Raw genomic sequence first — 15068 nt, forward strand, 5'->3', positions numbered from 1 at the left:
GGGGGGGGGGCAACATACATATAAGAATTACTTTCAACCTTCTAGGAGCATAAAGCTTAATCATACAAGAGCTTTGTAAATGAATTACAGTTTTGTTACCCTGGGAGGAGGCATGCAGGCAGTCTGCTACTCTGGCAATGTTGAAGAAGTCCCAACCACATCTGAGTATTGAGTACTAAGTATTGAGATTTCCCTTCTTTAAGTCTTTCTAATACCCTTGTAGTATATTTAATGAAGGTGTCTGAAATGAAAAATTTATAGTACTACTTACTAGTGTAGCCTTCTTAGTATTTTTTATACTGTGAAATCACATTGTTATTAGGCACTGGTTGCATGGTGACTTGTAGCCTATTCCACATCAGAAACATACATTTAACTCTAATCTGAAATTAGGTGCTATTCCATGAAGTCCATTTATTCATTTGTACTACTGTCTCCCCAAAAAGTATCCCCCGATTCTTATTGTGCCTCTCACTTTAGACTCTAGCAGATTTCTGTGAGAGAATGAGGGAGTGGGAACATTTAATATGTGGTAGTTTAATTGGAGAAATAAAATTGAGTTGACCTTCTGTATTAGTCCATTTAAAGATTTTGGGTGTTGACTGTATGACAGACAGCCTTTTCCTCATGTTTTGTCTAGGCTTCATGCTTTCTAGCACACTCATCTGCCACTGTCTTACAAAACACTTGAAGTACTTTGTACTATTGTAATTACACATTATAATTAAAGATTGCATTGTAATGTAATAATATAAGAATTAATATTGATAACTGCCATGGATTTGGAAAAAGCCTTATTTATTTAATCTTTGAACTGTTTTTCTGTTAAAGTACATACATCTTTGTGCCAAATCTCCTTCTCTATGTCTTCTTATCTGATCTCAGTATAATAGTAATATTTGAGTTTTTTCTTCCATAAATTGGGAACACTGGGAATACTATTCAATTCATATACTTGTTGTGAGGGTCAGCTGAATTAATATACTCAGAATAGTGCCTGGCATATGGAAATCACTTAATAAATATTAAGGGCTATCATTCATTATCTACATTGTTATAATTTTATATACATGAAATCATTATATTACTGAAACATTACTGTGGTTTTCCAGCTCTGTGCTAATTGTTTTATTATTTCATTTAATTCTTGTAAGGTCCCTGTGAGGTAAGGACTATCTTATATCTAATTATAAATAAAGAAATAGAGGCTTCAAAGGACCTAAGGAAATTATTCCCAAGTTATATACCTGGTAAGCAACAGAGCCACCTCCTGGACCTAGCTCTGTGTGACTCTGCCCTGCGATTTTACTCCTTAACTTTGGAGGGCTCTAGTACAAGTATTAACTTCTGACCACTAGTTCACCGTATGCTGTCTTGTAGCCAGAGCTTCACTAGTAATAATGCATTCTCTTCTGCTTCCTATTCATGTTTACTTAATATTGGTAGATTATGTGACCAAATAAGTACAGGATCATTTCATTTTTAATGTTAAAAGTCAGGCAGTCTGCTTTACCCAGTACTGACACTTCTAAGGCAGAGAGGTTAGGAATGGACTCTGCCAGTTATAGGTAAAACTCCTATCTATTTTTTTGTGTGTGTGCCACTTTAGTGTAATTGCTTTCTAAAATTTTAATGGGCTAAGTGAAGGTACGGGATTGGAAATGGAATGTGGAACGTTTTGACTGACAGATTCCTGCTTAGACCTTGGAATGACTAATCTACCACCACAGCAGTAGTAGATTTGCTTTAACCACCACCACCCCCTCCTCCAGATGCCATATTCATACCATTGCTCTGCTTATGTTTTATTTTTTGTTAAATTCTTTATGTGCAGAGGTCTTTAGGAATTTGGAAGGCATTTGTAGTCTCTCTCAAATTGCATTTCAAGAATATCTCTACCGTGGACTCCGTTTGTCTTTATCGGCATGAGACCCCTTGTCGAACCAACCGCTTACTGCAGAAAAGCAGAAGCAACAATAAAAGGGCAGATATGATCTGCCAGCTACAATACTTCAATAAAAAGTGAAGATGTCTGTTATGGCAGCCTATTTGAACCCTTATTTGAGATACATAGATGAAACTGTTTTGGGTAGCATTTAATAAATTCTGCCCTGTGTAGTTTTTCAGAGGCTGAATTTAAGATGTGTGAAAAAGGAAATCTAATTTGTCAAGTTCCTGGTTTATAATTAGTTGCTTAGTACAAATCTTATAACCAGAATACTTTTGTTTTTTCTGTGGCTATTCAGTACTTTTAGTATTACTTGTAACAGTGTCATCTGTGATCACTTATGACATTGCTTATTTTTAGTAATCATCTTTAAGTTGGCTATAAGAATCACCTGCCTTGAATTTTATTTCATGATGTTACACTAAAATTTGAACATGATGTGAAGCTGGGAAGTCTCTGTAGTTTGAAACAACCAGTTACTGTTTTCCCTTTCTGTTAAATGGTATGCAATTAAAAAGAAAAAAGTAGTCATGTTTAATACAAGAGATTCTTACTATTTTAAGTACATTTTAGTTTAATTGGTATAAGGCACTAGTCTCAAGATTCTTAGTTTGATTTTTCTCTCTTCCCTTCCTCTCCCGTCATTTTTCCCACCCCTATAAGATTTTTCCTAAACATTTCCTATATAATTCTCAGGCATTACTAGTAGAAGAAACATAATAACTGTCCTAAAGGAATGACCCATTTTGATGTATTTTAGATTTTCTTGTGTGTATATAAGAAAACATTCGGCAAATCTAAGGTTTGTCTTACATATCTCTTCTGGTATTTCCTTGTAAATGTCTGATTATCCTCCCAATAACTGTCATTTTCTGAAAACTTGCATGATTTCAGACTCTCTATTGCAGCCATTGGTATAAAGGAAAACTACTTGACAGAGATTCAAGGCTCCCAAATCCTCTACCCAATTTTTTGATTGGTGTCTTTGGACACAGACAGGGAAGTGAGAGCAGGAAGCTTTGGGAAACTGTTGAAAGTTGTGTGTGTTTATATAGAAAATGTAGTCAGTGTCCTGAGCATAAAGGACTAAGACATTTGGAATTCATCTTAAAGCATTAGGGAGCCCCTGAGGGAATTTAAGCAGAGAATAATGTGATCAGATATATTCTGTGGTATCTCTGAACTATTTGCTCGAATTAACGCAATCTTTATGTAGACTTAATTCGACAATCTAGTGTCAATGAAATTTGAGATTCCATATATATTTTCTATTGATATAGTTTTCTAATTATGTGTCTTGGAATACCTATTAGTAACTGCCCTAATCTATCATACCTTCTCTAAGCCTTCTGTTAGGTGTGATTATTCCTTTGAGCTCTAAAACTATTGCTAGAGCTAATCTTTAATTTGTGATGGACTTAATTTCAACATGTTCTGTTCTCTCAGGTATACTCATTTGCAGCCCTTTGTGAAACATGGCCTGTCTTTGCACAAAACCTGATGTATACGCTGTGATGTGTTTTTGAATCCTGTTCCTAATAGGGTTTTGCATTTAGAACTAGATCAAAGTACACTTCTTTCTTTTGGGTGAATTTTGAGGTCTGTGGCCTGAATTGTGGTTAAAGATCACATCCTTCTGTATACTTTACTTCTGAGTTCTTTTGGAGGATCTACTGTAGTCACCTGTCTGTAAAGCCTTGATGCTATCACCAGACCTTTGTTACTGCCTACCAGAGTCAGAGCTAACCTTCATTTAGTGATAGTGTCATTTTCAGATAGTCCCATCAAGACTCCATTTTTTGATATGAACAGCAATTAATTCTCAGTTTATATAGTCATAACTATGACCTTGTCCACTTCTTTCAGCTGGAGAGATTGAATGGAGCTTTTCAAAAAAAGTCTGAAGTGGCAAGTATCTAATTTTCAGAATGTTTGTAGTCCTGGGTCAGTAATTGACAAGCGATAGAAGTTGTTCAGTGGTGATCTTGCCAGTGGGAGATTTTTCAAATGCCCTTAGTTTAATAAAGAAGGATTCACTTTGTTCATTTATAGACCTTATCACCTTAATCTCTTAGTATTAATGTCCACTGTCACTGATCTTTCCATTGATGAATCAAACAAAAGCAGTTATATTTTTGGAGTAAAGCATTTAAATGGACTTGCATTGAAAGTGATGTACAGGGGTTTTAAACTTTACTATGTACATTTAATAAAGTATCAGTTTTTATCCATAGATATTTCTGTTCCTTTTTTGTGTATTTTGATTAACTTGTGTTTTGATAGCTCATTCTTCCTATGTGTTACTTGTCCTTGATTTTTAATGTATGATTAGTTTCAGTGGCTGATGAAGAAATACGTTTTTAATTACAAGAAATACTCTGTTTCAAACTATTCCATTTTTGAGTTCTAATTCCTTCGATAAATCTGTTTTTATCTGTATTTTGTCCATTCCGATCCCATCTGTGAAGAACAGTTTGAGAAGCCATTGGCTAGAGCATTTATTTGCCTGGTGCTTCTAACTGCCTCTCTTCTTTTCCCCTCAAGTAATCTCAATATTGCTTGTCTGTGTTTATTATATCACTTGTAAGGTTGTGAGAAATTCCAGCATAAACCTGAGTTTTAAATAGCTATCATTGGAGTAGATTGGTGTTCAGTGTTGTACTCTCTGTATCATCTTTAAATATTTAAATTGCAGACTCTGGCTGCCTCTTAAATTAGATCCTTCACTTAGTAGTTTTGACATTTCATAACCTTGTTTCTCAGGCATTAAATATTCACCTGTTTAAATGACAGTGAAAATTTAAAAATCCAAACCCATCTATTAATCCAGAGAATGTAAATTGGAGAACTGCTTGCATTTGTTGAAGGAAGAGGCTATTTTGACCCCACTGGGATGTGTCCTGAAGGTTCACTATACTGAAGTTTACAATACAGAATTTGCTATAAAACAAATCATCTCTTGAGTTTTCTCTAAAGGATTTTAGCCTTGAAGAACCACAAGGATAGACTTAACGCTTCGAGGTTTAAGACAGCTCAAGAATGCTGGTCTAGGTGAATATTAAACAAGACACCAACCAGTACAAGCTCCAAGTTCACAGAAAAAAAATCAGAATGGAGAAGGTTGCTGGTAATTGCCATGTGCAAAATTTTGTTCTAGAAACTGATTTGAATCTCCAAAGTGCAAATTCTTATCTCACTGCAAATTTTCTTCCCTACATTGGTCTGAGAGTACATTTTCTGTTCATAAGCCTTTGAGGTAGAAGAAGAGGATGTTGATGACAGTGATATCTTTGATAGAGCAAGGGAAAGGGAGCTGCTTTATTTCCAGAAACAGCAAAGGTGCAGGGGTGATACATACAGGTCTGGGAGGAGGGTAGTTGTCTTTATATCTTTTGGGGAAGTAGGCAGGGGTGGTGCATTACTCATTTAATTACATCTTAAGGATTAGTAGTAAAACTAATTTCAAAATTCTAACGATGTGCAGTTTCTCTAGTTAATTGCAATTAGTGGCCACTCATTCTTTCTTGGGGAAAAGTTACTTTTAAAGAAAATGAATGGAAAATAAAATAACTCTAGTGCCATCCTTTTTTCTGCAGTGTTCAGTTTCACTCAGTGTGTTTGAGAAACAACCAAGATTCATTTAATTTTTCTTAACACTCAGAACAAGTGCACTGATAAGCTAATTTACTATAGTGTGGTATTGTGGCAAGAAAACTGGACAAGTAGATGAGAACATGGAGTCAGAAGATCAGAATTAGAATCCAGAATTCAACACTGTGTATAACTTTTGGCATGTTACTTTCCTTGTCTATACCATCAATAAAACACTAATGTGTGCCCTGCCTACCTCACAGGGTTGTTTTGAGGCACAAACAAAATACTGTATTTGAAAATGATTTGCAAATGAAGTCTCAGAAGGTCCTAAGTGTGAGTTAAATGGAAATCTTATTTTTACCTCTGTGAGTTTACATACAATTTAGTCACCTCTGTCCTGTATGTGGTGATAGGAACCAGTTCATTGATAGAGTTACTGAAAAATACTATTTTGGGAAGGTTTGTTCTTGGTTCTTGGATCCCTTTTAATGTGTCTGTGGTCTAAAATGTACCCAGAATTTGTTTTAATCAGGGATGGTAAAACTTGCAGATGTGGAAATTATTGTTAGGATCAAATTTATACTCACAAATCTCTAGTAACAGGAGGCACAACATGCCGTGAAGGGCCACATGGGGAAGCACCAGGAATGGTCAGGAAGTGGAGGGGAGAGGGCATAGCATGGCCCAGAATCTTAAGGAAAGGGCAAGGCAGGGAAGAGTATGCTAAGTAAGCTTAGCGCTGGATAATTTGAAATACTTTGGAGGGCTCTGGGCTATAGGGGTGGGCCCTAGTTGTCTGGTACTTGTCCTTGGCGTGATGCAGGGCAGGGGGAATATTGGCTGGGTATGTGAGAGTTTGTTAAAGGAGATAAGGGTGTGGACTCTGGATTGGTTGGTTTGTATATCAAAAGTATGCTCACAAGGGAGTCATTGACTATCTCTAGGAATTAGCTTTTCCTGGGGAGAGTCAGTCTCTCCAGGATTCAGGCCCTACATTCCAGAGCATCAAGAATACAGAAAATAAGATAATATAGTCAATACCGGCTGGGAATTAAAAAAGCAATGTGAACCAAAGACCAGACATTGAGGGAAAAATAAAAGCAGGTAACATAACTGACCCAAGTATGTTTTCAAAGCTTTTATATAAGCACTAAATATAAACTCGTTTTCCTAAATATATTTTCGGATAACTTTTAAAACACTCCACCCACACTCCTCTGAAATGCACAAAGCAGTAAATGTCACTGCATGAGTAAATTATTCTGGAACACAGTAATGGACTCAGGTTACTCTCAAGTTTAATAGTCTGGGTCTTTACCTACTTTTTCAGATGCATACAGAGGCAAATAATATTTATATATAGTCACCTAGGTTTTTAGGTTCTATGCTCAGCATTTTATGTATATTAGAGATTATTTAATTATTCCTAATAACAATGTAAAGGTACAACTGTGTAGTAATAGACTTAAGAATTTGTCCAAGTTCACAGAGCTCTTAACGAATTGAACCTAGTTTTGAAGCCAGGCACATTGTTTAGAGAGCTGTCACCTTAAAAGACTGTTAGATTATTTCATGCCATGCTTCAGCTCATGGAGAGGCTGCCCATCCCTACTTCCTGCTTTATCAGTCATAGGAAGTTAGCCTCCTAACTTTGAGAGTGTTTAGATGCTTATTCGTTGCTCATGGGAAGGGGCTCTTCATAAAAGGAACACTTCATTCACATGATCTAGAGCACACTAACAGCTGACTTGCTGAGAGCTCCCTGTCCTGGAGTCTATTAGATATCAAGGGAGTCCAAGTGGTGGAATTTTAGCTCACTAAAAAAATTGAGGATTACATTTTAGAAAAGAAATTGGCTATTTATGTATTCACATCACTAAATACATATATAATTCATTGGCTTTATGTTTTTATCAGCTTATAGCAGTCCCAAGACTAGATTCCATTCAAATTATTTTGGTGATCACTTGGAATTTTTCATTATTTCTTCATCTCCTTTATTCTCCAATAAAGAGACTTAATTTTTTCACTTACAGTTTTCCAAGTTATTGTTCCTTAAGTTCGTTGTTCTTAAGGGTGGTGGCATAAAGAAAAAGTAGTATATGAATAGTTATCTGTCTCCTCTCTACTGCTATTCCGAATTCCTTGTCTATAGAACAGGACAGTGCTAATGTAACTTCCAAATGGAGCCTTTGGTACAACAGATGTATGTTCACTTGTTAAAAAGCAAACTTATTGAATAAAGGATAAGAATGTTAAATGCTAACACTATTAGGGAAGGGGTGAAAGACAAGATCTTTATGAGGTAGTATAAAACCTGGCTTGCTTTTTTTTTGGAGGAGGGAGGCAAAACAAACAAACAAACAAACAAACAAAATACTTTTAACAAAGCTATGGGCATAATTTAAAACATGGAGAAAATATTTTATATTTCATATCAAAAGCTATTTAAATTAAAAAAAATTAATAAGCAATGAACTAGAATAACAGATTCTAATGGATAAAATCAACAGGCAGAAGTTATCATATATTGTGAAATTTCTTTCTTTGCAGGTAGTTCAAAAGAACTTAAACTAAAGAGAATGTGGTCAGAGATAGTTTGTAGGCAAAAAGCCACCAATTACAGTTTGGGCAAGATATGGATGATTTGATGAACTGTTCCTTAAATGCTGTGGTCCAGTAAGCTGTTGTGGACCTATGGGAGTATGGGCTATTAGATTGTCTTTACTCAGCAAATATTCTAGCACCTATTACGTGCCAAGATATTGAAGATGCACATATCTCCAAGAGAGACAGCTGTAGTTCCTTCCCACGTGAAACTTACATAAAGAATGTTGATTATAAACAAATAACAAATACACTTGGACTTATTTTGTTTTCCATCCTTGTAGAGTTTTGGGATACTGTATCTTAAAAGATAGGCACCTTTTTTGAAAGGGTACATAAAATGGCAGGTAAAGTCAATAACGGGACTTAAGATCTTTTGAAATCAAGGTGTAAAAGACTTGTGGACATGAAGACAGTAGACAGAGGATGATGGGGGATAGAAAGCTGTTTTTGAATAAATTAAAAGGGCATACTTACTGATAATAGGGTAAATTGTTTAGAAATGTGGCACCACTACCCCCAGAGATGGGAGAGCCTCGAAAACAGGTCACAGAAATATCGGATGAATTTAGAGCCTTTAAGCTAAATTATTTGATTTAGCCTAAATCCCTACTTTAGGGGCTCAGCCTCGTTGAGGACCACTTGGTCACCAAGAGTAGCACTATACTGTGTGCTTCACTGGCCTGTTTTGAAATTCATAAATCTAGGGGTAAATGTTCTCTCCACCCAGCAGAATGGCATTTCTCATTTGTTCAGAATTTCTCCAGCAATGAATAAAACTGTTACTGGGCTTGCTTTAACTTCGGTGTTTGTGGTATGCTCTTTACGGAGGAGCTACTACTGAGTTGAAGCAGTGTTTGAGTTTCTGAAGGAAGGTAACCAAGTTTGCATATATGTTTGCATATACGTTTAATTTTATTTCCCTTTTCCAGGTTTCTTATGCTCGCCCAAGTTCAGCTTCTATCAGAGATGCAAATTTGTACGTCAGTGGTCTTCCGAAAACAATGACCCAGAAAGAGTTAGAACAGCTGTTTTCACAATATGGACGCATTATCACTTCTCGTATTCTTGTTGACCAAGTCACTGGTAAGTAGGCAGCTGCTCTGGACAATCTCTTACACTTTCTGACTGGCAGATTGTGAAATATTCTGCCTTCCCATATAGCAGGCTTGCCTCTAGAACACATCAAAGGTGTATGTAGGCCAGAAAATGCAATTTTCTACTAGAATTGTTCATAAATATGCATGGATAAAAATAGATTGTGGCGTATAGTGGGTGAGTTTGAGTCATTTCCCCCGAAGGTACAGGTTCGAAGCCTGTTTCATGGCTTGTAATAAATTTACAGATGCTATAATCTTCATTTCCAAGCTGCTGCATAAAAAGAGCTCCCATCTTTCTTATAAAGTACTAATAAACAATTTTATTTTTGTAAAAAGCATAGTTTAATGCAGCAAGATGAAGCAAGTTCTCCAAAGGAGGATTACACTTCAGCTACTCTGGTAATTGCTGTTAAGACTGTTTTCCAGGTCCATGCTGTCTCGTATTGGCATGTGTAAAAGTTTGAAATTTTGAATATTAAGCATTTATTTTATGCCTAATGTAACTTTTAACTTAGCTGAAATGAGAAGACTAATATGTTTATTAAAATGTGTGTATAAGGAGGCTCTTTCTGCCAAAGCTTTTAAAGAAAAGCTAGCGCTATACATTTGCTTATAGATTTTAAAAATAAAGTACAAGTATATTTTTCTATTACAAATGCAATACTTACTCTTTTAAAAACATATTGGAAATAGAGATATATGGCAATAAGGGGTGGGGGGAATCACCTATAGTGTAAATACTCAAGCAGTCACATTAAGATTTTGTGGGTTTTTAAAAAAGAAAATAGGTTTTCTTATCCTCTTTGTGTTTCTTTCTTCTCTCTCCTCTCTTTTATTCTCCCTGTTCTTTTTCTTCTCTCTGTCTCTCATATAATATCACTAGAGATACACTGTATACTGCAGTGTCAGATTTTGCTTTACAAGAGATGGATTAACCACAGAATAAAATCAGGCCAAATTTTTAATTCAAGTGAAGATTAATTTAGTTGATCTGAATTTGATCAGAAGTAGCCCATGTTATGTACTTCTGGGCTGTTAATTAGTCTCATAGGAGCCTAAGCACCATACTTAAGAGTTCTGGGTAGAGCAATATATCTATCATCATATATGTGCTTGGGAGAATGGTCTGTAGGTTTTGCTGTGTGGAGAAAATTTAGTCCAGTGAGGGTATATAAAAATATTGTCTTCCTGGCTGCATTTCATAATGCTCTTTATGTATTCTATCACAATGTGTTTTATCACACAGACTGTTATGGGGTTAGAAAGCCAGGCCTAGCAATCCAGATAAATTTCTTTAAATCAACAAAAATGCCTTTTTATTTTCATATCATTTATGCTTTTTAATTCATTCATTTTTAATGAGGACTCTGAATTGAGAGTAGATTTCACCTGTGTTAAGGAAGGTCCTTGTCTGAACTGCAAGTCCATCCTGAGTTCTTAGGCTCTCAAGGCAGACCTACATTGTTACCTCCTAGTTTAGTCAGTGGTTCTCAAGTGTGATCCTGCACCATTAGCAGCCTCCTGGAACTGTGTTAGAAAAGCACATTCTTGGGCCCCACCCAGAAACCTAATGAATAAAACTCTGAGGGTGGGCATTTTACGAAGCCCTTTAGGTTATTCTGATACATGCTCAGATTTGAGGTCTACTAGTTTAGATGACTCAGCTTATGTAGAAGCCATTTCATTGCTAATCTGATGCTTTCCTTGTAGAACAGTTCAGTCCTAGGGATTGTTATTTCTTAATAGGAGCTAGTAGATATTTGCTGTCATTTCATCTTTATACTCAACAGCTTTTCAAGGCAAAATTATTCACTTTACCTGAAATGAAAAATCCTGTAATTTTGTTACTCAGCCATCAGGTGGTAATAATGTGCAATGGATATAGCTTAAATAGGAAAGGTGAAGTGATAGGGCTGTCTGAGATAAAAGTCTGTGGAAAATTCCTTATCTATGTTAGAATATAATTCTAAGCCATTGAAGTCACACAGTATTAATCGTTAAGCAAGTAGACCTCATTTCTTTATAAAGTTCCTATAAATCATGATGACCTAGTTTATTTTCTCAGCCTATCTTCCTCAATAACCTCTCATTATTTTCTTCATTGACATACTCTGAATCATCTAGCTACTAGTCCCAAGCTGGTACTGCTAGTACTAGTTTGCTTGCCAAGTGTTTCCCTGCAACTGCTATCTCATGATGGCCAGCTATGGCCACCCCCATTGGCCCGTTTAAGCTAATTAAATGGAGTGAGCTCAGTTTCCCGCTACCATTTCTCAAAAGCTGGACAGGTATTTGGCCATCCCTCTGCTTTCCCAATCTTGTCTCTCAGAGTGGGGAGAGCATGAGACAGGGAATGGTATTCCATAGTCAGGAATAATTTTGCTAAAGCCAAAAAGCTTTGAGGCTCTACTTCTATTTTATTTTTAAATCTAGATTCTCTTTTACCTCTCTTTCTCCACATAACATTATTTCTGTAATATAGTATAGTTAGTTAAAAGCAGTGAAGAAGCTTTAGGGAACCAGAAAAGCTTCTTCAGACATTTTTCTTAAAGGATCAGTATCCTATGTAGTATTAAGTTGAATTTTACTATTTAAAAATTTAGCTGAAATAAATTTACCATTGTGCCTGTATTTTTAGCATTTTTTTTTTTTTTATCTAAAGTACTAGACATTACTGCGCACACATCTTTTTCTTTTTTTATGACATAGTCGTAGCATCTATCTTGAGGCCATTAAAATAAATATTTGCATTTTCGATGGTGGTGATGTGATTATCATGGTAAATTGTAATCCTGTCTCAGAAGGAGGACACCATGATGTAACCATGGAAATCACAATTTTTTAGCATTTTTAGTAAATGCCTGGTTCTGTTCTTATTGCAAGAATTGGAGCCACTGTACCTGTCATTTCTGAGCTGTTTGTCCAGTAACATGATTTGAAAAATGAAATTCAGGCATGCTGTTGACATTATTATAAAGAGAATGTATGGGAGGGAGAGAAGAAGTCAGGAGAGAGGCAACATGGACATACTTGTGTGATTTCTCTTAGCTTATTGGTAGACATGTGATGATGGGTATTCAAATTAAAAAGGTGACTTCATGCATTAAAAAAAATACAAAATTGTGATTCTAGACTGAATTACTACTAGTTAAGGTAAAACTTTTCTCCTCCTCTGATTTTGTGGCAGATGTTATATGTGGGTGAAAAAACATGTTCTTGAGAAGGAAAAATTAATTTATCTTTTCTTCTTTTCCTCTTCTTTTTCCACTGTCTCTCTTCTAAATTTTTACCCAAATCTATCATAGGCATATCAAGGGGTGTAGGGTTTATTCGATTTGACAAGCGGATTGAGGCAGAAGAAGCTATCAAAGGCCTAAATGGCCAGAAACCTCCTGGTGCCACAGAGCCAATCACTGTAAAGTTTGCTAATAATCCAAGCCAAAAAACCAATCAGGCCATCCTTTCGCAGCTGTACCAGTCTCCAAACAGAAGGTATCCAGGACCATTAGCTCAGCAGGCACAGCGTTTTAGGTAAGTCTGGTCTGGTTCTTGTGCTCAAACTATACTCAAAACTCTCAGGTTCACTGTCCAGAATTTTTATTAACAATCTCTGGTTTGCTATTATTGTCGTTTTCTTCCTTTTGCTTATGGGCACAGAGAAAACCTACTTGGGGAATAGTGTCTTTTGCTAACATTGAAGACACGAACAAAAGGACAATAACCTATAGCAGCCAGTCTCAGTGGTGGTGCAATTTTGCCCCTTAGGGACCATTTGGCAGTGTCTAGAGACATTTATGTTGGCATAACTTGGGTGGGATGTGCTACTGGCACCTAGTGGGTAGAGACCAGGGATACTACTAAACATCTTATAGTGTACTTATAGTCCCCAACAACAACAACAACAACAACAACAACAACAACAACAACAGATTTTCCAGCTACAAGTATCAATAGTGTCAAGGTTGAGATACCCTGACCTACAGGACACTAGGTTCTTCTTAACTGTCTCCAGTGCTCAGTTTCCCCTTTTTAGTTTTTTTCTTAGTAAGATTTTATTCTCCTGTTTCAGTTTTTAGGTCAAGCTCTTTCCATTACTTTGGTTTATAATATGTGCACCGTTAAAGATACATAACCTATTTGAATACATTAAGTTTCTACAAATGGGTCCCTCTCCTCTTTTTAAGTTTTTATAGGGGTTGGCATATCTTCACTGTAAAGGGCCAGATAGTAAATATTTTAAACTTTGTGGGCCACGGTCTTCGTTGCATATATGTTTGTTTTTTTTTTTAATAACTCTTAAAAATATAAAAACCATTCTCAGCTCCTGGGCCGTACAGACACAGATGGCAGTCTGGATTTGGCCTGTGGGTGGTAGTTTTCGGACCCCTGTGTAGTCCACGGAATGACCATGCGTCTGTAGCACAAAGACATTCTATCTCATAGATAAATATAAATATTGCAATTTTTCAAGCTTTATTCTAATCTTGAGGTAGCAACCAAATGAAGAGTCATTTAAAAACACCCCTAATTTTCATTTGAGAACAGTGACTTTAAGATGCTAACAGAGCACAAAGCAAAGTCACTGGATTTTTATTTTCCAGAACATTTTTTGGCCTTATGGTGTACCGCAGCCATAATGCCATCTTAACCCCATGCTGTTTTGTTTTTTTAAATCACTAGTGCATATCAATTTTATTCCTTTCCTTGCTGGGGCAGAATATTTATTACCAAAGATAAATTCACAATTATAGCTTAATAAAGAATTATGTCTTTTTGAGCTCAAATCACATGCATCTTTTCATTGGTGGTATTTAGAATGCTAAAAAAAAAAAAAAAGGGGGATAAAATCAGTCAAATATCTCCTAAAAAAATACTCAACTATGTCACTTGAAGTATGAGAAAAAAAAATTGCCATAAGCACCGTGTTCAATTCCTACTTGGGGTGGTTTTTTGCTCTGGAAGAAGAGGTAGTACTATCAAAAGGCTCCAGATGGAACTGGATGACTACCAGTTGATTGAACCTTGTGTTCACTCTGCTTTAACTTTGTAAGGTAAAAAAGCATTGACAGAAAGGAAACACTGCCTGCCGCCTCTGACTGGTGGATGGTAGTGGTGATTGAGCTGGAGGGAGAGCTGCATGGCGCTGCTTGATGCTTGTTGCCCTTGGGGAGAAAGAAATCTCACAGAGCCTTTTTTTTTTTCCCCCAGTTCTGCCTTTAGGTTTCTTCTCTGGCAACTTAAGTGAATAATATGTAATATTTTTTTGCAAATTTAGCACAGACAAGCTTGAAGGAATTTTAGAGGCGTTTCCTTGGCAGCTCATCCAGTTAATTTCAGAGCTCTTTGGGGCCTAGAAAAGAATTTTAAGCTTAGAGAAAAGTTTTTGAACTTGTTGATTTTAAAACTGGAAGCATATAAAATGATGTTAGTAGAGAGCTGTGTTAGTTTAAATTGTTATTTTTGGTGTTTTCCGATTTAAGCTCTAGTTTTTGTTTTATGGTAGTATTAAGTAAAACTGTTCTTAGAATTAAGATTGAATTCTGAGGAAGATTGAGCAAAAGCACTGAAATGACAGGAGAATTCCTGATTGTTGAAATGGCAAGGCATGTCAGTGACTCAAATATTAGGTTGTTGTCACTACTGTGTTTGCTCTCAGTTCCATCTAGCCTCCTCTCTGCATGCTCTGCTTTTTATTTGCAGTTGGGTAAAGCTTTATACAGGATGTTCTGATGGTTAAATTTAATAGCTTTTTAAGTATCTTCCGCTCATTCTGTTTTTATCTTTTAGTTCCATATGTTATTAACTTGGAAATTCTTTCT

The 15068-nt window shown here is 36.1% G+C and overlaps 1 protein-coding gene across 29 annotated transcripts in view; it reads left to right on the forward strand.

Annotated features, from left to right (window-relative positions):
• ELAVL2 (ELAV like RNA binding protein 2) overlaps positions 1 to 15068 on the forward strand; it is a 151731-nt gene that overhangs the window by 128335 nt on the left and 8328 nt on the right. For all 29 annotated transcript variants that reach the window (XM_025044289.1, XM_025044294.1, XM_025044296.1 and 26 more), the window contains 2 exons: positions 9082 to 9235; positions 12555 to 12780. In XM_025044289.1, the coding sequence (XP_024900057.1) occupies positions 9082 to 9235; positions 12555 to 12780 (380 nt within the window). The remainder of the gene's footprint in view (positions 1 to 9081; positions 9236 to 12554; positions 12781 to 15068) is intronic.

The sequence above is a fragment of the Pteropus alecto genome, unplaced genomic scaffold (assembly GCF_000325575.1).
Source record: "Pteropus alecto unplaced genomic scaffold, ASM32557v1 scaffold222, whole genome shotgun sequence".
NCBI lineage: Eukaryota > Metazoa > Chordata > Mammalia > Chiroptera > Pteropodidae > Pteropus > Pteropus alecto.